At 47.3% G+C, this 23,849-nt stretch overlaps 1 protein-coding gene across 1 annotated transcript in view; it reads right to left on the reverse strand.

The window, feature by feature from the left end:
• Positions 1–23,849, reverse strand: part of POLE (DNA polymerase epsilon, catalytic subunit) — a 236,966-nt gene that overhangs the window by 118,578 nt on the left and 94,539 nt on the right. The window contains exons 16-19 of the mRNA XM_033955915.1: positions 8,901–9,008; positions 8,538–8,666; positions 2,431–2,533; positions 1,266–1,412 (exon numbers count right to left, since the gene is read on the reverse strand). Of these exons, the coding sequence (XP_033811806.1) occupies positions 1,266–1,412; positions 2,431–2,533; positions 8,538–8,666; positions 8,901–9,008 (487 nt within the window). The remainder of the gene's footprint in view (positions 1–1,265; positions 1,413–2,430; positions 2,534–8,537; positions 8,667–8,900; positions 9,009–23,849) is intronic.

A 23,849-nucleotide genomic window follows, 5' to 3' on the forward strand; every position in this document is an offset into this window, starting at 1 on the left:
ATTATAAAATCATTATATGATACTATCTTATTTGGAACAACAATGAGAGCAAGGAGCCAAATCTCGTCAAATAATAACAAACTTTTATTTATTTTGCCTGGAGTAGCAATACAGCAAATAACGTACATTAAATTATAACTTTTGGTGGAATTTTGTATGTCATATATACAAAATGGAACGTACAATAGCAACACAAAAAGGATATTTTGGTAAATTTCAGACGATACGGGGACCGTTAACAGATTTTTGTAATGAATGATAAACTTTTCACAAGATAAGATATTTGATTAGAAGGGAAATATGGGGGGGAGGTTATTTTTAATATTTCATAATATATGATTATATCAATAGTTTCATTGTAATGGTACTTGAATGTAATATTGTGATGGGAGGGGAGGATTTTCTATTTAATAAGAATAGTTTAAATATTAGGTTTATTTCATAATATTCAAAATATTATAGAATATTAATTTGTAATGAAATGTTATACTTAAAGTGTTATATGAGAATTAATCAAGTGTGTATTTATAAGTTCATATGAGTTTATCTGCTACACTTGTTGTAATGTGCAAAAATGAATAAAGAATTTAAAACGAGAAAATCATTATCTTCAGGGGCAACCCAAAACAGCATGAGCACTTATAAACTGGACTATATTATTGGTTAAGGGGAAGGGGTGCAAATTAGAGGTCTGCACGGGAACGGGGATCACAGGAATCCCGCGGGTCCTGCGAGAATCCCCCCCTAACCCATGGGACTCCCAAGGGGACCCCCCTTCTGGCCCATGGGACTCCCACAGGGATGGAAGGCTTTGGAAGCAGGGTTCGTCCATATAATATAATGGACACGTCAGCCTTAGTAAAAGAGGAGGTTTATAAGTTAATTACCTGAACAGAAAACAAAAGGGTTCCACCAAAGAGATTCCACAAGGAAAACAGCAGCGCAAACACAAAAGAAACTGTGGAATTGATGATCCTGTCAGAAGTAATTGCTGCTTTTTATGGGGACGGGCGGTGATAGAAGTAATTCCTTGCGTGGATGGGTAGGGATCCTGACGGGGACGGGTGGGATTTCTGTCCCCGTGCAACTCTCTAGTGCAAATCCCAGTCTCATGTTTGATACAACATGCATGGAGAAAACTAGATCATTATACAACAGGAACATGATGGTTTCCCAAAATATGAAATGCATGAAACGTGTAACTGAGTAAAATGAAAAGTTCTTTAATGCTCTGGATTGCTCCAAATGCGTCTTGGGGTATTCACCTGCGAGTCGTTTCTTCTCATATTTGGCTTGCTCCTCACGAGACAGTTCATGAAATGCACGTGGTGGCCTATCTGGGAACAGCGGTGGAAATTTCTCAGACTCCAGCTGCTGCTGTATGCGGTGGTACTCACTGCGACTTGCAGGCACTGTGGGGAGAAGAGAAAAAAAAGCAGGGTTTTAGGGCCAGATTCTATACATGGCGCCTAAGTGCACTTATAGAATCCTGCTTAGTGGTCCCTAGGCATGCTTAGGCATCGCTAGGCGTCCTAGAAGTAGGTGCCTGTATATCAGGCCAGGTTTTACTGGGCTTAATTTTCAAGTAGATGTCGAACGGCACCTCCACTTAGGTGTCACTGGGCATCCTAAAAGCTAAGAGTTCGGCGCCAACTCTTAATTGGTTTGTTTTTTGATCAGCTGAAAACTGGCTAGTCAGTTACCACGTCAATTAAGCCAATTCAAAATAAAAAAAAGTTGCACACAGATCCCAAAGTTTAAGCATCACTAGGCGGCCGCGATTAGGAAGCCAAGCGGCACCTAACATAGGTGCCCTTCTGCTCGAGTGCTCATCAGGCAGCTCCCCCACCCCTCACCAGGTCTGCTCACCATCAAGTAAAATTCTAGCATTTGCTGACAGTCCTTTTCCTTCACACTTCCTCGTTCTTCAGGCCTACTCCTTTATAACAATCTCATTCCGCCGCCCCACCCCCCACCCCGCACACTCACTAGCTCTACTTATTCTTCAATCCCCCCCTCCCCCCCCCCCCGTCCTTGCAGCTCAGCCCCATCTGCCTGTTAAGTAGAATCCTTCCTACTGGCTGGATCCTATCACAGCTTCTGCAATGGAAGTGGGGAGCATTAGAGAGCTGGGCTAAACTCAAATATATCTGCACACTAATGGCTTTGAAACAGGCAGCTTACAAATGTTCAGAATCCAGAAAAAAAAATCCAGACCATTGAAAATCCTAGCCTTCTAAATACTGAACACATCTGAAAGGGCATCTCTAGACTTTTGGGCCCTAAGCACATGCCTAATATGTCTTGTGCTTTAATTTTGCTCCATTTTCTCTCCTTATTCCACACACCTCCAGCAGAATCCAACATAGTCCTCTTCCTTCCCAACCCCCATCCATGTTTACACCAAGGGTGGGCACTGTTGGTACTCACTGAACTCTCCTCTCCATTGCCATGTCATCCGGCGCTGGCAGTTGGCTCCTGGTTTATTAAAGTCACAAGCGGCACAAGTGGCCTCATCCACCATGGCAGAGGGCTGGAAAGAGAAACCGAGATGTCAACATTTTGAAACTAGCAGGAAAGAAAAGGAGAAATTAGGTTCTTACCTGCTAATTTACTTTCTTTTAGCTTCTCCAGACCAGTAGAGGTTAACTTTACGAATGGGTATATATCTAATCATGACCAGCAGGTGGAGACTGAAAACAAAACTTTGGGACAGTATATCCTAGCGCCTCCTCTTTATTTCCCTCAGTCTGCCGAATAGCCAAGCAGAACCAAGAACTGGAAAAAAACAGAGAGAAAAAACAATACTCCGAAAGGAGTAACAAATAACATACCCAAAATGCTGTTGGAAAATGCAGAGGAGAAATTCCCGAAGGAAGAATGTCCCCACAGCTCGCCAGCTAAGCCAGCCGAGCCACAGCCGCTGTTCTTCAATTCTCCCCGGCCCTAGAAAAATACTAGAACCCGCAGCAAAAACCAAAAACTGCCTGCGCAACAGCCCCAACAACAACAACAACAGACAGGGTGGGGACCTCTACTGGTCTGGAGAAGCTAAAAGAAAGTAAATTAGCAGGTAAGAACCTAATTTCTCCTTCTTTAGCACTCTCCAGACCAGTAGAGGTTAACTTTACGAATGGGACGTACCAAAGCAGTCCCTCTCACGGGCGGGACCCCCGAAGGGCCGATACCAGTACACGCTCACCGAACACCGCGTCCCGACGCGCCTGCACATCAACCCGATAATGACGAACAAAGGAATGTAAGGAGGACCAAACCGCAGCCTTACAAATATCCACTGGAGGCACGAGCGACGACTCAGCCCAAGAAGCCGCCTGACCCCGAGTGGAATGAGCCTTGAGAAACTCCGGAATAGGCTGCTGTTTCAGAAGATAAGCGGAAGCAATCGTCTCCTTGATCCAGCGCGCAATAATAGCCTTAGAAGCGCCAGCTCCCCGACGAGGACCCGCCAGGAGGACAAAGAGATGATCGGACTTTCGGAATTCCTGGGTCCGCTGCACATAAGAGCGAAGGACCCGACCGACATCCAACTTGCGCAGCTGCCGTTGCTCAGAAGAGCCCTCCCGACCACCCAAGACTGGGAGAACCACCGATTGATTGACATGAAAAGGAGAAACAACCTTCGGCAGAAAGGAAGGAACAGGCCGCAAGACGACCCGCTCCCTAGAAAACTCCAAGAAGGGAGCCCTACAAGAGAAAGCCTGCAGCTCAGAAACACGCCTAGCAGAAGTAATGGCCACCAAAAAGACCGCCTTCAAAGTAAGGTCCTTCAAAGAACAGACGTCCAAGGGCTCAAAAGGCGGACGCACCAAAACAGAGAGAACCAGATTAAGATCCCAAGAGGGAACCGAGGGCCGTAGGGGAGGCCTAAGCAACTTGGCCGCCCGCAAAAACCGAATCACATCAGGAAGAGCCGATAAAACGCTGACCTGACACCAACCCTCGAAAGGCCGACAGGGCCGCAAGATGAACCCGGAGAGAAGACCAAGCCAGGCCTCTATCCAGGCCATCCTGCAAGAACTCTAGAATGTGAGGCAGAGAAGCGCGAAAAGAGGTCACTCCCCGCGCCCGACACCATTCCTCAAAGAGACGCCAAACCCGCACATAAGCCCGAGAGGTAGAAAGCCTCCGGGACCCCAACAGAGTAGAGATCACCTTGTCTGAATATCCCTTCTTGCTAAGGCGACCCCTTTCAAGAGCCACGCCGTAAGACAGAAGGGAGACGGGTCGAACATGGGAATGGGACCCTGCATCAGAAGGTCGTCCGAGAGAGGCAGAGGAAGAGGATCCGCTACCAGGTGCCTCACCAGATCCGCATACCACGGACGGCGAGGCCAATCCGGCGCCACCAGCACCACCAAACCCGGATGGTGAACAATGCGAAGAAGCACTCTGCCCACCAGCGGCCAAGGAGGGAACACATACAACAGCCCCTCCGTTGGCCACTGCTGGACCAGAGCATCCAGACCCTCGGCCAGACCGTCCCTGCGACGACTGAAGAAGCGGGACACTTTGGCGTTGCCACCCGTGGCCATCAGGTCCATCAGGGGCTGCCCCCAAGCCTGCACTATCAACTGAAAACGCCTCGGCGCCGAGACACCACTCTCCTGGATCTAGGAAGTGACGACTGAGGAAGTCTGCCTGAACATTTTCTACTCCGGCTATATGAGAGGCCGAGAGGTCCAGCAGATGGGACTCCGCCCAAACCATGAGCAGAGCCGCCTCCTGCGCCACCTGAGTGCTCTTGGTGCCCCCCTGACGATTGACATAAGCCACCGCCGTGGCATAGTCCGACAGCACTCTGACCGACTTGCCCAGCAACAGGGAGTGGAAAGCCAACAGCGCCAGACGGACCGCTCTGGTCTCCAACACGTTGATCGACCAGGCGGCCTCCTCCGCGGACCAGGTGCCCTGAGCTGAGTGACCCAAACACTGAGCCCCCCAACCCAGGAGACTCGCATCCGTCAGGAGCACCGTCCACTGCGGGAGATCCAGACCCACCCCCTGAACCAGGTGAGGGGTCTGGAGCCACCAACGCAGACTGCAGCGCGCCAAGCCTCGCAGGGGAACCGGAACATCCATCCCGTGCCTCTGGGGAGACCACCTCCGGAGCAGAGCATACTGGAGAGGACGCATGTGGGCCCGCGCCCACCTCACCACGTCCAGGGACGCCGCCATCGACCCCAAGACCTGGAGGAAATCTCGCGCCCAAGGACACCGGGACGCCAAAAGCAGGCGAATCTGAGATTGCAATTTGCTCACCCGGCCCTCTGGGAGGAAGACCCTCCCCAAGGAGGTGTCGAACAGCACCCCTAGGTACTCCAGACGTTGAGCCGGGACCAACCGACTCTTGGAAAGGTTGACCACCCAGCCCAGCGACCGGAGAAACTCCACCACCCGAGCAGTAACCCGGGAGCTTTCCTGCAACGACTTTGCCCGAATTAACCAGTCGTCCAGGTAGGGGTGTACCAGGATGCCCTCCGACCGCAAGGCTGCCGCGACGACCACCATCACCTTGGTGAACGTCCGAGGAGCCGTGGCCAGCCCAAAGGGAAGCGCACAGAATTGATAGTGCCGACCCAAGATCGCAAAGCGCAGGAAACGCTGATGAGAGGCCCGAATGGGAACATGCAAGTAGGCCTCCGTCAGATCGAGAGAAGTGAGAAACTCCCCCGGCTGAACCGCCAGAATGACCGACCGCAGAGTTTCCATACGGAAAGAGGGAATCTTGAGAGCCCTGTTGACCCCTTTCAAATCGAGGATGGGCCGAAAAGTCCCCTCCTTCTTGGGCACCACAAAGTAAATGGAGTACCTGCCCGTGCCCCACTCTGGAGAGGGCACCGGAACAACTGCCCTGAGATCTAGCAAGCGCTGAAGGGTCTGGCGAAAAGCCTGCGTCTTCCCCGGAGTCTGACATGGAGAAGCGAGGAAAAAAATCCGGCAGAGAGCGGGCGAACTCCAGGGCATAACCGTCCCGCACCACCTCCAGGACCCACTGATCGGACGTGATCTCGGCCCATTTGGGGAAAAATTCGCGCAGCCGAGCCCCCACCGGAACCAAAGGGGGCGCCGGCAAGGCGTCATTGTGCAGGACGGGAAGCGGGGGAACCGGCGGAGGGATTCCCTGCCCCCCGACGGGCCCCCCGAAAGAGCTGCATGCGCTGGAAGAACAGACCCCGGGAAAATCCCGGAGACTGGAAAGAAGCAGCCCCACGCCCAGGGCGATACTTGCGAAAATCCTGCAAACGCCCCCGGGCCGCACCCCCCCGAGACGCTGGGCGGGCACGGTCCTCCGGCAGACGAGGAACTTTCGAGTCCGACAGAGTCTGAATCAACTTATCCAAGTCCTCTCCAAACAAAAACGACCCCCGAAAGGGAAATTTAGTAAGCTTAGCTTTGGACGCAGCATCCGCCGCCCAAGCGCGCAGCCACAACACACGCCTTGCGGCCACGCCAAAAGCCATAGACTTAGCCGAGATCCGCACCAAGTCCTATAGAGCATCTGAGAGGAATGAGGCCGCCATCTCAATCTTCGCTACCTCCTGATCCACCAGAGACCAGTCGTCAGACTCTCGATCCAAGACCCGCTCCGCCCACCGAAACAAGGCGCGAGCGACCAGTCCCCCACAAATAGCCGCCTGGACCCCAAAGGCAGAGACCTGAAAATTTTGCTTAAGGATGCTCTCCAATTTGCGCTCCTCAGAGTCCCGCAAGGCAGAACCGCCCTCAACAGGCACGGTATGCCGCTTGGAAATTGCCGAGACCACCGCATCCACGACTGGCGAAGCTAACGTAGCCCGATCCCCTTCAGGAATGGGATACAGGCGAGCCATGCTGCGCGCCAGCCGAAACGGCGTCTCCGGCGTTTTCCACTGCTCCAGAATAATATCCCGAATATCCTGATGCATAGGAAAAGAGCGGGAAACGGAACGGATCCCCCGTAACAGGGGGTCCCCCACACGCGGAGTCTCCGGCGGTGCGTCCTCAAAACGCAAAACCGAAGAAACCTGCTGAATAAGGTCAGGCAGCTCAACTTTCTGAAAAAGGCGCACCACGGACACCTCGTCACTGGAGAACGGGAAATCCGACAACCCGCCGCCAGCTTCCGTCCCCTCCAGAGAGTCCTGGAACTCCTCAGAAGGGTCCAGGTCCTCCTCCAGACCGACCCGTTCCTCCGACCACAAATTCTCGTCCCACGACACCCGCGGACGCTTGGACAAGGGAGGCGGCGGAGGGGACGTCACGCCAGACGAGAGAGGCAAAGCCGCAGGGAGCGCGGAGGAAAACCCACCCCCCGAAACCCCCTGGGCGCAACCGGGACCCCCAGCCGCCTGAAAATAGGCTCTGCATAAAGAAAAGAAAAATTCAGGAGAAAAAAACCCCCGAGGGTCCCAAGGGACTCCCTGCCACAGCAGGGGACCCAGCAGAACCTTGCCCCTGCATAGTCAAAACAGGGGGAAGGTCACCTGAGGTGGAAGACAAAATGGAGGGGCCAGACAGAGAAGATGGCGGTTTTCCCGCCAAAAAAGCTCCCTCCATAGCCTGAAGCGGCTGAGAAACCTGAATAGTCTCAGCCGCTAAAGCAGGCAAGCCGGCATCAGCTGTCAAAAAATCAGCTGAGAGGGAATCCTCTAAAACCCGACCATCGGCGGTTTGGGGAATCCCTCCGTGGGCGGACGGAGAAGACCGGGCTTCCCCACCGTTCCCTGCCGACTCGCGAGGCACCATCGGCGGGGAGCTCTGGGCGCCTGCAGCCGCTGCCGACGGAGCTCCACCACCTCACCGACCCAAACCGCCGAGTTCAGGCCGGCCGCGAGTGCCTCGCGGCTGGACTCAAATGTGTCCTACTCCCCCGGAGAAGGGCACAATTGCTCCATACGCGACCTAGCTATAAAAAAGTGCCGGTTACATGAAAAAATACAGTAAAATACAGTTTTCTTAAAGGGAAATAACCCTTCAGACCAGCACTACCTCAGGATTTTTTTTTTTTTTTACAGAACAGACTCCACAGGCTCTCGAAGCAATATGCCTTGCTTGACTTAGGGGGCAAGGCTTACTGCTGAGGCTCCTCTAAAAAAATGTGGGGAGGTGGAGGAAGTGGGGGGAGGGACCCCGCTCGTGACCCGCCGGGTTTGACACCCCTGAGGTCGGACGAACCCCCAAACAGGGCCCGACCAAGCTCCGTCCGGCCAAAAACAGGGACAATAAACCCCTAAACAAATTCCAACAGCCCTACCAAGGGAGATGGGCACAGATCACTCACACCTGCTGGAGACTGAAAGAAGACTGAGGGAAATAGAGAGGAGGGGCTAGGATATACTGTCCCAAAGTTTTGTTTTCAGTCTCCACCTGCTGGTCATGATTAGATATATACCCATTCGTAAAGTTAACCTCTACTGGTCTGGAGAGTGCTAAAGAAAGGACAGATAAGGTTGTGTCTTAGTATCTCAAGATAGGAAGAGGAAGGAAGGGGAAGAACCAAAGAAGACTCTCTTAGGCCAACAAAGACTGGCCGTTACCTGTAGCCGGTTGGTGAGGATGATATTGGGGTACATTGCGCCCACATCCAGGTGATAAATGAGGGGACACTCAATTCGGTTTGGTACCTCTTTCAAGGAAGTCAGTTTCTGCTTGATATCATCACACACCTGTTTTAATAATGATACTGTCAATGTTTTATTGTGTTTGTTCTGTCAAAACTTGTTTTAGTATTTTTAATATGTATGCATGTAATTTTGTAAACCGCATAGTATTTATGCGGTATATAAATTTTTAAATAAATTTAATAAAAAAAAAAAGTTTTAAATGGCTGAGATGTGAGACTTTGAGAGAATTAAGTACAGAGTTGTGGGGGGGGGTGAGAAAATATGGAGCTCTCATACTTCCTGGAAATTGGTGACATGCTCCAGAGAAAGCTTCTCTTCCTCCTCAATGGCATGCCGCATGGTCTTCTCCACTCGCTGCAGGAGAAAGTCAAAAGCGGCTGGGTTCTAGGGAGACAAACACACCGACATTCCTGACCCCACAGAAATAGGATATTAATAGCAGTCAAATAATTACAAGCCCCATCCAAGTCTGTCCAATTTTTCCTCCTGCCACAGTTCTGCAAAGCTTCACTAAGCCTCCAGCTTACGTTCCCTTCCCTGATACTCCTATGTATATCCTGGGCTATCTAGAATTCTAATATGCCACAAATCCTTAAGCACTCTGCAAAAGTTACATTTGGATTTTTGTAAGAGGATGGGCCTTGAACTGTTGTATTACAGTGTTTGCTCTAATAGTATTTGTTGAAACCTCATTTTTTGTTTCAAGAGATTTAGTCACTTCCCCCCCCAGAGATGGACACAAATTTCTGCTTCCACCATATCTCTTGGGTGAATGTTCCTCTGTATTCACAACCCTTTCTGCAAAGAAAATAATGTCTTAATATTCCTGAAACTACATCCTTCCACTTCAAGGTTATTCATAGGTGGGGGATAAATTCATCAAGGGACACTAGTGCATGCTAACCAATTAAAAATATAACAGGTATCTTAGCATTTTTTTTTTCAAATTCTTTATTCATTTTTCATCTTACATCAAGTACACAATATTACATCATTTAAAACTTTTACACATCACTTGAATTTCTTTCTATTGTCATCGTAAATACATAAATTTATTCACTCCCCACCCACCCTTCTCACAAAAATTTCAGTCAAAAATATCATATAAATATTGTATTCTTATCTATTGATTAAATCTTTAATAGAACTTTATACCATATTATATTATAGAATATAGGTATTGGCTGAAAAGTTATATTTTTAATGATACATGAAAGTTAATCAAGTGTATATTTATAAGTTCGAATGATTTTTCTTATATACTTGTTGTAATATGTAAAAATGAATAAAGAATTTAAAAAAAGGAACTTTATACCATCCCCCTCCCCCTATGTATAAATATACTGTCAGTGGAAAATGATGTCTAATCATTACAATAATTTGTCAATGGCCCCCCATTTTTTTAAATTATTATAATTCCCTTTCTGTAAAGCAATTATTCTTTCCATTTTGTAAATGTGGCACAACGAATTCCACCAGAATGTATAGCTAAGATTATTGTAATTTTTACAATTACTGGTGATATGTTGCATGGCGACTCCTATCATAATCAATAGAAGTTTATTATTGCTTGATGAAATTTGACTTTTTGTTCTCACTGACATACCGAACAGAATTGTATCATATAATAATGCTACATGGTTTCCTAATAAACAATTTATTTGAGACCAAATTGATTTCCAAAAGGCCATGATACAGGGTCAATAAAATATTAAATGATCTAGGGTCCCTGCTTCCAGATTGCAATGCCAGCATCTATTAGACTTAGAGCTATCTAATTTTTGTAATCGAACTGGGGTCCAAAATGCTCTATGTACCAAAAAGAACCAAGTTTGTCTGATAGATGCGGACACTGTACATCTCATTCTCCAAGACCAAATTCGTGGCCATTGAGACGCAGAAATTTGATGCTTAATCTCAATGCTCCAAATCCAGTCTTTGGTTTTTTATTCATAAATCCAGATATCAATTTATACCACTGTGCGGCCTGGTGTCCCAAGAAATCTGCCTGAAAGCATAAGAACTCCAGACTATACTGATTATTGAGATTTTTCCATTCAGGGAACCCCTCCTGAATAGCCTGCTTCAGTTGCAACCATTTAAAACTTTGTGATTTATTAAGACCATATTTATGTTGCAACTGTGAGAAATCAAGCAGTTTACCATTTGAAATATCATCTAAAGTCCGTATACCTGCAATAATCCAATGCTTCCATACGATTTTAAAACCGCCAACTTAAATCTTGGAGTTTAGCCATATAGATCGATTTCTTGATTTATTTATTGGGTTAGGTGTTAAATTACTGACATAACGCAATGTTTTCCATGTATCCATCAATATTCTGTTCTCTTTATATTTCCTAGGCATCTTGATACTGAGAACATGAGATAAATTTAGAGGAAACAAGTCGCCATTCCAAATATAACCAATCTGGGGTATTTTCCAAGAGCTCTGGGAGGACCCAATACAGGTATCTTAGCATTTAGCGAGCACTAATTATTAGAGCGCACTAAATCAGTTAGCATCTATTGGATGAATTTGCTCCTTAATGTCTTAGAATTTCTTTACTACTGAAATATGACCCAATCATTTTTTAGATCTCTATAGTATCTGAATTTCTCTGTTCTAGCCTCCTTATTCCTCTATGGCAGTGATTCCCAACCCTGTCCTGGAGGAACACCAGGCCAATCGGGTTTTCAGGCTAGCCCTAATGAATATGCATGAGAGAGATTTGCATATGATGGAAGTGATAGGCATGCAAATTTGCTTCATGCATATTCATTAGGGCTAGCCTGAAAACCCAATTGGCCTGGTGTTCCTCCAGGACAGGGTTGGGAACCACTGCTCTATGGTACACACACGTAGGACCTTCACTTTCACCTCCTGGATCTTATAGTATAGACTCTGTACTATATCGACAAGTCTCCTTGGTATAGACAAAAATGGTGACAGAATTCAAAAAGGCACAGGATGAACAAAGAGGATGTCTAATTAAAAAATTGATGGTATAAAAAAAAAACCCCAAAACTTAAATGGTTGCAAGTACTGCATGTTGATGTGATGAGTGGTGCCTAGATGGCAGCTCCGGCTATGGAGAACTAAGGCCAGTGCCAGGCAGATTTGTACAATCTGTGTCCTGTATAAGGGAATCCGGTTTAAGATGGACTGAAGTGGGCTTCGACAGCAACTCCAGTAGTTGGAACATTGGAACAGTGCCAGATGGCTTCTATAATCTATGTTCCAGAAATGTTAAAGAAAGACCATGATCAAGTATTGCATTCATTGTTAGTTAAATCATTAATTGATGACCGTGACTGTTGGGCAAGCTGGTAGACACTCAGGTCTTTCTGCCATCATTTACTATGTATTGTTGGTACTATCACTCTAGGTAGCAGTACTTACTAAGAACATAAGAATTGCCGCTGCTGGGTCAGACCAGTGGTCCATTGTGCCCAGCAGTCTGCTCACGCAGCGGCCCTCTGGTGAAAGACCAGTGCCCTAATTGAGACTAGCTTTACCTGCGTACATTCTGGTTCAGAAGGAACTTGTCTAACTTTGTCTTGAATCCCTGGAGGGTGTTTTCCCCCAGGACAGACTCCGGAAGAGCATTCCAGTTCTCCACCATTCTCTGGATGAAGAAGAACTTCCTTACGTTTGTACGGAATCTATCCCCTTTTAACTTTAGAGAGGGCCCTCTTGTTCTCTCTACCTTGGAGAAGGTGAACAACCTGGCTTTATCTACTAAATCTATTCCCTTCATTATCTTGAATGTTTCGATCATGTCCCTCTCAGTCTCCTCTTTTCAAGGCAGAAGAGGCCCACTTTCTCTAATCTCTCACTGTATGGCAACTCCTCCAGCCCCTTAACCATTTTGGTCACTCTTCTCTGGACCCTTTCGAGTAGTACTGTGTCCTTCTTCATGTACGGCGACCAGTGCTGGACGCAGTATTCTAGGTGAGAGCGTACCATGGCCCGGTACAGCACCATGATAACCTTCTCCGATATGTTCATGATTCCCTTCTTAATCATTTCATAGTAACATAGTAGATGACGGCAGATAAAGACCCGAATGGTCCATCCATTCTACCCAACCTGATTCAATTTAAATTTTTTTCTTCTTAGCTATTTCTGGGCAAGAATCCAAAGCTCTACTTGATACTGTGCTTGGGTTTCAACTGTCGAAATCTCTCTCAAAACCTACTCCAGCCCATCTAAACCCTCCCAGCTATTGAAGCCCTCTGCAGCCCATCCTCCCCCAAACGGCCATATACAGACACAGACCATGCAAGTCTGCCCAATACTGGCCTTAGTTCAATATTTAATATTATTTTCTGATTCTAGGTCCTCTGTGTTCATCCCACGCTTCTTTGAACTCAGTCACCGTTTTCCTCTCCACCACCTCTCTTGGGAGCGCATTCCAGGCATCCATCACCCTCTCCGTAAAGTAGAATTTCTTAACATTGCTCTTGAATCTACCATCCCTCAACCTCAAATTATGTCCTCTGGTTTTACCATTTTCCTTTCTCTGGAAAAGATCTTGTTCTACGTTAAAACCCTTCAAGTATTTGAACTTCTGAATCATATCTCCCCTGTCTCTCTTTTTCTCTAGGGTATACATATTCAGGGCTTCCAGTCTCTCCTCATACGTCTTCTGGCGCAAGCCTCCTATCATTTTTGTCGCCCAGATACGGTCTCCAAAATAGAACACAATACTCCAAGAGGGGCCTCACCAACGACCTGTACAGGGGCATCAACACCTTCTTCCTTCTACTGGCTATGCCTCTCTTTATACAGCCACTGCCTTGTCACACTTTTTTCGTCTTTAGATCTTCGGACACTATAACCCCAAGATCCCTCTCCCCGTCCGTGCATATCAGCTTCTCACCTCCCAGCATATATGGTTCCTTCCGATTATTAATCCCCCAAATGCATTACTCTGCATTTCTTTGCATTGGATTTTAGTTGCCAGGCATTAGACCATTCCTCTAACTTTGGCAGATCCTTTCTCATATTTTCCACTCCCTCTTCGGTGTCTTCTCTTACAAATCTTGGTATCATCTGCAAAAAGGCACACTTTTCCTTCTAACCCTTCAGCAATGTCATTCACAAACATATTGAACAGGATCGGCCCCAGCACCAAACCCTCAGGGACTCCACTACTCACCTTTCCTTCCTCCGAGAGACTTCCATTAACCACCACCCTCTGGCTCTGTCCGACAGCCAGTTTCTAACCCAGTTCACCACTTTGGGTCCTAACTTCAACCCTTCAAGTTTGTTGAACAGCCTCCTATGAGGAACCGTATCAAAGGCTTTGCTGAAATCTAAGTAAATTACATTTAGCATATATCCTCGATTCAGCTTTCTGGTCACCCAATCAAAAAATTAAATCAGGTTCTTTTGACACGATTTACCTTTTGTAAAGCTATGTTGCCTCGGATCCTGTAACACTTTAGATTCAAGGAAGTACACTATCCTTTCTTTCAGCAACACTTCCATCATTTTTCCAACAACCGAAGTGAGGCTCACCGGCCTGTAGTTTCCCGCTTCATCCCTGTGACCACTTTTGTGGATAGGGACCACATCCACTCTCCTCCAATCCCCAGGAACCACTCCCGTCTCCAGAGATTTGTTGAACAAGTTTTTAATAGGACTCGCCAGAACCTCTCTGAGCTCCCTTAGTATCCTGGGATGGATTCCATCTGGTCCCATCGCTTTGTCCACCTTCAGTTTTTCAAGTTGCTCACTCTCCTCCGTGAATGGCGCAGGATCTACTCCATTTTCTCGTGTAACTTTGATAGACAATCTCGGTCCTTCTCCAGGATTTTCTACTATGAATACAGAACATAAGTATTTGTTTAGCACATTTGCTTTTACCTCATCACTCTCCACAAATCGGTTCCCAGCATCTTTTAGTTTAGCAATTCCATTTTTCATCTTCCTCCTTTCACTAATATATCTGAAAAAAATTTTGTCTCCCTTTTTTACATTTTTAGCCATTTGTTCTTCTGCCTGCATTTTGTTCGCCCTTTTCGTCACCACCAAACATTGAACGGACGGCTTCATTGACTTGTCGACCAGTACTCCCAAGTCTCTTTCCTGGGGATCTCTCCCAGTACTGCACCAGACATCCTGTATTCGTGTATAAGATTTTTGTTACCGACATGCATCACCTTACACTTATCCACGTTAAACCTCATTTGCCATGTCGTAGCCCAGTTCTCGAGCGCGTTTATATCCCATTGCAGGTCTTCACAATCCTCCTATGTCTTCACTACTCTGAATAATTTCATATCGTCTGCAAATTTAATCACCTCACTCGTCGTACCAATTTCTAGGTCGTTTATAAATATGTTGAAGAGCACGGGTCGAAGCACCGAACCCTGCAGCACTCCACTCGTGGCGCTTTTCCAGTCCAAGTATTGTCCATTTACCCCCACTCTCTGTTTCCTATCCACCAGCCAGTTTTTAATCCACATGAGTATTTCACCCTCGATTCCATGGCTCGCAATTTTTTGAAGTAGTCGTTCATGTGGAACTTTGTCGAACGCCTTCTGAAATTCCAGATATACAATGTTGACCGGGTCACTCTTGTCTATATGCCTGTTTACTCCCTCGAAGAAGTGCAGCAAGTTCGTCAACCAGGATCTTCCTTTGCTGAAGCCGTGCTGGCTGGTCCTCATCAGATCGTATCCTTCAAAGTGATCAATGATGCGGTCCTTTATCAGCGCCTCTACCATCTTTCCTGGTACCGAGGTCAGACTCACCAGTCTGTAGTTTCCCAGATCTCCCCTCGAACCTTTCTTGAAGATCGGCATAACATTCGCCACTTTCCAGTCTTCCGGAATCCTTCCTGATTTGATCGACAGATTGGCTATTAGTTGAAGCAGTTCAGCTATAGCCCCTTTCAGTTCCTTGATTACCCTTGGATGGATGCCATCCGGTCCCGGGGATTTATCGTTTTTAAGCCTATCAATCTGCCTGCACACCTCTTCTAGACTGACCATCAACCCTGTCAGTTTCCTGTCTTCATTTCCTGCGTATAGCCTGTCGGCTTCCGGTATATTGTGCATATCCTCTTCGGTAAATACAGACGCAAAAAATGTGTTCAGTTTGTCAGCGATGGCTTTGTCCTCCATTAGCTCTCCCTTTATTCCATGGTCATCCAATGACCCCACTGTTTCCTTCGCGGGTCGTTTCCCCTTAATATATCTAAAGAATGGCTTGAAAATTTTTGCCTCCTTGACTATTTTTTCCTCATAGTCTCTTTTGGCCCCTCTTACCGCCTTATGGCACCTACTTTGATGTTGTTTGTGCTTTTCCAGTTTTCATCCATTTTTGACCTTTTCCATTCCTTAAACGAAGTCTTCTTGTCTCTGATCGCTTCCTTCACTGCTACAGTGAGCCACACCGGTTCCTTGTTCTTTTTCCTCTTGGATCCCTTGGTTTATAAGTCATCAAATCAATTATAAATCCTTTCACAGAGTTTTAAAAACTTAATTATTTCTGAAGTTTTTCTTCAGTTACATAAGGAAAGCCATACTGGGTCAGACCAATGATTCATCTAGCCTAGTTTTCTGTTTCCAACAGTGCCCAATTCATGTCACAGTCCCTGGCAGAAACCCAAACAGCAGTTGAATATTATGGGGCGGGGGGGTTCCCTTTCTAAACCCATTTTTGTAATTATATAAATCTTGGGTATGCCCAATGTCTTCTACTGTGAGCTGCACTGAACTCATGAGGTATATGTGCAGAGTCAGCATTAGGGGAAGGGGCAACAGGGAACCTGCCCTGGACCTCACAGCTCCAGGGGGCCCCAGTGTGCTGGGATGTGCTTCCCTTCTTCCCACTCCATTCTGAAGCTCCCCTCACCTTTTAGAATGCAAAGGGGTTGCTGGTGCAGCGGTGATTCTCTGGTGCTGCACATTGTGGCAGGGAAAAGGAGCACTACCCTAATACACACAAGTTGTCACCCATAGACAGCTCTGCCACAATGAATAAAACCAGCAGGGAAGACCCTAAGACAAGGCAGAAAGTTCCAGGGGATAAGGGTAGTTCTGAATCAAGTGTTTATTTGTCCTTAAAAGAGCACACTGCTAATAAAAATCCAAAGATGGGTTTTACACCCACTGCTGCTAACACAGGATAGAGAGGGGGGTGGGGTGAACACCACAGAGCAAGCAGTGAGGAAATTAAACAAACAATCTCATGAGCAGCCAATGATAATCTATGCTTCCTCAGATGCTGGTGTTAAACAGCCAGTTCATTCACAGTTAGAGAGGGTCACCAGTTCCTGGGAGTTTCTCAAGCATGGCACACAGCACTCTGTGACTACAAGGAAGAACACTGTTTCCAGGCACGCAGCAGGCAGATAAAGCTCAAAGACCAAGGCCTAGATTCACTAAACTCACCGTTGTTGAGCGATCCGTGGCCGAGTCTTGCCGAGTGACCGATTCACAACAGCTTCAGCATGCAAATGATATGATCGGACACACGCCCTACAGCGATCCCACAGATCACTATCGAGCGATCGAGACGCATACGCAGATTATCCTTGTTGGTTGTAGATGCGATTTGCGCCTGCACTAGCTCTTAGCACAAGCGAGGTCAAAGGGGGAGCAGTGGCTGCAATTTAGCTGGCCCTACGAGTGGACATTAATAAGGAATCATTTCAATTTGGCCTAGGTGCAGCCAGATTGTGGAACAGAACACGCTTTTAACCCGCGGGTTAAAACCACGGGCTTGCACTGCACTGTGCTTTTTGCAGAATATATGGATTTCAGGGTGACAGAGAGCAAGAGAGTCGGCAGGAACAAACTGGGATTTCAGGGCAGCAGAGAGCAGGAGAGTCGGCAGGGACAGTAAGCGACTGGTCCTCAGCAGTCACTTCATTTTGGACCGGCAAGCCCAATCGGTGTTCCTTCTTCTGTTTAGTGAGTCGCTGCCTTCCTACTTATGCATGCCATTTCCCCTCATTTGCATGGGCGAATCGAATCGGGTGGGAGATTGATCGGCCAGAAGGTTAGTGAATCAGAATGGGGAGCGCTCGCAAACTGGTCGGACATGATCAGTGAGCTTAGTGAATCTAGCCCTAAGCCAGTTCTGTAATAGCTTAGTGAAAGAAATGCTATCTGATTCTGAAGAAAGCTTAGCAGAGTCAGAAATGTCTGTTAAGCAGAGTGAACATAAGAGTGTGTCTGAGGTTTCTCAAGTAATAGTCTGGGAAGTAGGGAACTGAAATCCAAGAGGTGTGAAAGTAAATTTACAGCATTTTGAAACTGGCACCAGAGAGAGAGCAGTGCTTCAAGGAAGGGAACTCCTAATCCTTTCCTGCCAGAGCACCAAAAGCCAAGTAACATTGTTTGTTTAAACCCAGGTGCTGACTCTTGGCTCATCAGAGGTCCTCACACCAAGGGGGGGAACAGAAGTCAGGGAGGTTTGTCCCTACCATTGAGCCAGCAATATTTCTTAGAGGCTCAGTAGAGAGCTAGATCAGTGAATAATTAAGCTCAATGCACTGTGATATAAAAGTGTGGAAGTGATTGGCAGAGCACAGAGGTGTCTTGCAAACTACTGTAGTAGCAGATACTTCAGAGAAGTGTTTTCAAGCCACAGTAGAAGTCAGGACAGTGCACACCCAAGCCTGCAATGCCAAAGGCTTCCTTAAAAGCTGTTTGGTATTAGTTAAGGTATAGGGGGGGTGGGATTGGGAAAGATAATAATTGCTAATTGTATTATTATTAATAAATGGGTGGGTGGGAAGGGTATATTTTAAGGATTATAAGTAAGATTGTCAAGTGATTTGTTAAAATTTTTTTCTGATTATTATACACTTGTTATAAGATGTGAAAATGAATAAAGAATTGAAAAAAAAAAGCAAAAAAAAAAAAAAAAGCTGATTTTGAACTGTATAGCCCAGTGAATAAAAGTAAAGGAGGCAAAGGCCTCGGACTCAAATTATGAACATGATATGCTGATGCACTCTGCCAGAGAAGTGCAGGTGAAGAGGATTCCAGCGAGTCTTTCATGAACCGTGTTTTTCATTTTTTTTTTTTTTGTATTATTTTTTATTTTCAAATTTTACATAAAGTGTACAATATATTAAAATACAATTGATAAATATACAATATCACTTTTATATCTAATACATTATATTCTAAAGTATAATTTTCTCCCTCTCCCTCTCCCTACCCTTCTATTACTTATATTCATACATTGTATGTTGTATAATATATTATAACATATTATGTATAAATTATTTTCATTACCCCCCCTTTATGTGTGTCACAAAAAAGATATTTAAAAGAAGAAAAGAAGAAGAAAAATTCTGCTATTTATTCATTACAATATTTTGTCAATGGCCCCCATATTTTTATAAATTTTGTATATGTCCCTCTTTGTATTGCTATTGTTCTTTCCATTTTAAATATATGACATATTGTATTCCACCAAAATGTATAATTTAGATTGTTATGATTCTTCCAATTATTGGTTATATGCTGAATGGCAACCCCTGTCATAATTAATAAAAGCTTATTATTTTCTGGTGAAATTTGACTTTTTTTTCTCATCATCATTCCAAATAGCAATGTTACTTACCGTAACAGTTGTTATCCAGGGACAGCAGGCAGCTATTCTCACTAGTGGGTGATGTCATCCGACAGAGCCCCGACACGGACATCTTGAAAGCATGTCTTGCTTGAAGAAACTTAGAAGTTTCGAGATGCCCGCACCGCGCATGCGCCAGTGCCTTCCCGCCCGATGTCCGGGCGTGTCTCCTCAGTTCAGGTAGCTAGCCTGGGAAGCCAACCCAGGGGAGGTGGGTGGGACGTGAGAATAGCTGCCTGCTGTCCCTGGATAACAACTGTTACGGTAAGTAACATTGCTTTATCCCAGGACAAGCAGGCAGGTATTCTCACTAGTGGGTGACCTCCAAGCTAACCCCAATGGGATGGTGGGAGAGTTGGCAATTTCAAGAGAATAAATTTTGTAACACTGTTTGGCCAAACTGTCCATCCCGTCTGGAAAAAGTGTCCAGACAATAATGAGAGGTGAATGTATGAACCGAGGACCAAGTGGCAGCCTTACAAATCTCCTCAATCGGTGTCGATCTGAGGAAGGCTACAGAGGCCGCCATTGCTCTGACCTTATGGGCTGTGACCTTACAGGGAAGGGATAATCCAGCCTGGGCATAGCAGGAAGAGATACAAGCCGCCATCCAGTTAGAGATGGTGCGCTTCGATACAGGTCGTCCCAACTTGTTTGGATCAAAGGAGACGAAAAGTTGAGGAGCAGTTCTGTGAGGCTTTGTGCGATCCAAGTAGAAAGCTAAAGCACGTTTACAGTCCAGAGTGTGCAAAGCAGCTTCCCCAGGATGAGAATGAGGCTTTGGAAAGAACACTGGAAGCACGATGGATTGGTTGATGTGAAATTCAGAGACCACTTTAGGCAGGAATTTCGGATGAGTACGAAGAACCACCTTGTCATGATGGAATACAGTGAACGGTGGATCCGCCACTAGGGCCTGAAGCTCACTGACGCGGCGAGCAGACGTGAGGGCCACCAGAAAAACCACCTTCCAGGTGAGATACTTAAGTGGAGCCTTGTTGAGAGGTTCAAACGGAGGCTTCATGAGATGAGACAGGACAACATTGAGATCCCAAACCACAGGAGGAGGTTTGATAGGAGGGTTGACATGAAAAAGACCTTTCATAAATCTGGAAACCACAGGATGAGCAGACAAAGGTTTCCCCTGTAGAGGCTGATGGAAAGCCGCAATAGCACTCAGGTGGACTCGTATGGAGGTAGATTTGAGACCAGACTGAGATAGGTGTAAAAGGTAGTCCAATACAGAAGAAAGGGAAGCTCGCTGAGGTTCCGTGGCATTGGAAATACACCAGGAGGAGAATCTAGTCCATTTTTGGGAGTAGCATTGTCGAGTAGCAGGCTTCCTGGAAGCCTCCAAAACCTCCCTCATTGCTTGAGAAAACTGGTGAGGAGTTATGTTGAAAGGAACCAAGCTGTCAGGTGGAGGGACTGCAGATTGGGATGAAGTAGTGAACCTTGATGTTGAGTGAGAAGTGAAGGAAACACTGGAAGAAGTATGGGCTCCCTGCTGCTGAGTTGAAGTAGAAGGGAGAACCAAGGTTGTCTGGGCCACCGAGGAGCAATTAGAATCATGGTGGCATGGTCTGATCTCAACTTGACCAGAGTCTTCTGAATGAGAGGAAAAGGAGGAAACGCATATAGGAAGCGATTCTCCCAATCCAGCAGAAAAGCGTCTGCCTCGAGGCGGAGAGGAGTGTAGATCCTGGAGCAAAACTGAGGCAGCTTGAAGTTGTGGGGGGCTGCAAAGAGGTCTATCTGAGGTGTCCCCCATTGTGCAAATATCTGATGAAGGGGTTTGGAATTGAGCGTCCATTCGTGAGGTTGGAGAAGACGGCTCAATTTGTCTGCCAAGACATTGTCCTTCCCCTGAATGTAGACAGCCCTGAGGAAGGTGTTGTGGCGAACCGCCCAATCCCAGACTCGAAGAGCTTCCTGGCAAAGGGAGGCCGAGCCCGTGCCCCCTTGCTTGTTTACATAATACATGGCGACCTGATTGTCGGTGCGAATTAGGACCACCATGTCGTGAAGTAGATGTTGAAAAGCCTGAAGAGCATTGAAGATGGCTCTGAGCTCCAGAAGATTGATTTGATGGAGTCGTTCCGCACTGGTCCAGAACCCCTGAGTGCGAAGACCATCCAGATGAGCTCCCCATGCATAGTTCGATGAATCGGTCGTGAGAACCTTTTGGTGGGGGGGAGAGTGAAACAGCAAACCTCTGGATAGATTCGAAGAGGTCATCCACCAAAGAAGAGACTGCCGTAGAGCAGGAGTGACTACAATGTGGCGGGACAATGGGTCGGACACCTGAGTCCACTGAGATGCCAAGGTCCATTGAGGAATTCTGAGATGTAGTCTGGCAAAAGGCGTCACATGAACTGTGGATGCCATGTGACCCAAGAGGACCATCATGTGTCTCGCTGAGATGGACGGGCGAGAAGACACCGACTGGCAGAGTAGAAGAAGAGCATCCATGCGCTGAGGAGGGAGGAACGCTCGAAGTTGGATGGTATCCAGGACCGCCCCGATGAAGGGGAGAGTCTGGGTGGGCTGAAGATGTGACTTGGGAAAGTTGATCTCGAAGCCCAAGCTCTGCAGAAAACAAATCGTGGTCAAGGTCGCCGAAATGACCTCTGGGGCCGACGGGGCCTTGATGAGCCAGTCGTCGAGGTATGGAAACACCTGAAGACCCATGTTCCGGAGTGCAGCGGCCACCACCACCAGACACTTCGTGAAGACTCTGGGCGAAGAGGAAAGGCCAAATGGAAGCACTCGATACTGCAGATGTAGATGTCCCACCCGAAATCTGAGGAACTTGCGGGAGGCCGGATGAATCGGGATGTGAGTGTAGGCCTCCTTGAGGTCCAGAGAGCATAACCAATCGTTCTGCTCGAGGAGGGGATAGAGAGAGGCAAGGGTCAGCATACGGAACCGCTCCTTGACCAAAAACTTGTTGAGGACTCGAAGGTCCAAAATGGGCCGCAGATCGCCCGTCTTCTTCGGAACTAAGAAATACCTGGAATAAAACCCTTGGTTTTGCTGATCCAACGGGACCGGCTCGACGGCCCGAAGCCGAAGCAAAGCTTGGGCCTCCTGGAGAAGAAGAGCGGTCTGCGTTAAGTTTGAAGGATACTCTCTTGGAGGGTGGTCCGGGGGGACCCGTTGGAAATGAAGAGAGTATCCCTCTCTTACGATGGTAAGGACCCAAAGGTCTGTGGTGATCGCCTCCCATCGATGACAAAAATGATGGAGACGACCCCCTATGGGAAAAACAGTGGAAGACAGAACGTCGGTTATGCTCCCTGGAAGAGAGTCAAAAAGGCTGAGAAGCCTTGGGTGCAGCCGGCATCTGAGGCTTCTGCTGAGTCTTTTGCGGAGGCTGTCTCTTCGCAGGCTGTCTCGCAGGAGGAGTCTGCCTCGGTTGATAACGCCGCTGGTAAATTTGAGGCGGTCTGGATGGACGAGACTGCTGAGGTTTCGGTTTAGGACGTAGAATAGACTGAAAAGACTTTTCATGGTCCGACAGCTTTTTAGTAACAGTTTCGATGGACTCATCAAATAGATCCGCTCCTGCACAAGGTACATTTGCCAGTCTGTCTTGGAGGTTCGGATCCATATCGATGGTTCGAAGCCATGCCAGACGACGCATGGCAACCGAACATGCCGCCGCTCGAGCCGAGAGCTCAAAGGCATCATAGGAGGATTGCATCAGTTGAAGGCGTAATTGGGACAGGGTCGCCACCACCTCTTCAAACTGGAAACGAGCCTGAGCATCGATGAAAGGAGTGAACTTGCGGAGCACCGGCAAGAAAAAATCCAAGTATGAAGAAAAGAAAAAGTTGTAGTTGAGCACTCGAGTCGCCATCATCGAGTTCTGATAGATACGTCTACCAAACTTGTCCATCGTTCTCCCCTCTCTGCCCGGAGGAACGGAAGCATAGACTTGGGAGGGATGAGAACGTTTGAGAGAGGACTCGACTAGAAGGGACTGATGAGAAAGTTGAGCTCCCTCAAACCCCTTGTGGTGAACGATGCGGTATCGAGCATCCAGTTTACTGGGGACTGCAGGTAAGGAATACGGTGTCTCAAAACAGCGCATGAAAGTCTGGTCCAGCAGTTTGTGTAGAGGAAGCCGAAGTGTCTCCACCGGAGGATGAGGTAAATGCATGGTGTCCAAATACTCTTTAGAATATTTTGACCCAGTGTCCAAAGTCACATCCAAGTCATCCGCCATTTGTCGGAGAAAGGATGAGAAAGACAGTTGGTCCGCCAAGGCCGGCCGACGAGACGGGCTAGAAGACGTGGAAGCCTCCGGGTCCAGGGAGAGCTGAGATCGGCAAGGAGAATAGGAAGTAGATGGTTCCTCATACTCCGGCCCTTCCGGCTGGGACAAATCCGACGAGGAGTATCCCAAACGCTGCATCTTCTTCTGCGGGGACACCTCCGAATGACGTGAGGAGTGCCGAGAAGAGTGTCGAGATCGATGCCCCTCCCGGTGACGGGACGGAGAACGAGATCTTCTATGCATCGAGTGGTCCTTCGAAGCCTCAAAGGAATGGATAGGGCTTGATGCAGTGGATCGTAGAGGTGGCAGAGATGCGGATTCACGCAGCGCCACCCAG

This window comes from Geotrypetes seraphini, chromosome 8, assembly GCF_902459505.1.
Source record: "Geotrypetes seraphini chromosome 8, aGeoSer1.1, whole genome shotgun sequence".
Classification (NCBI taxonomy): domain Eukaryota; kingdom Metazoa; phylum Chordata; class Amphibia; order Gymnophiona; family Dermophiidae; genus Geotrypetes; species Geotrypetes seraphini.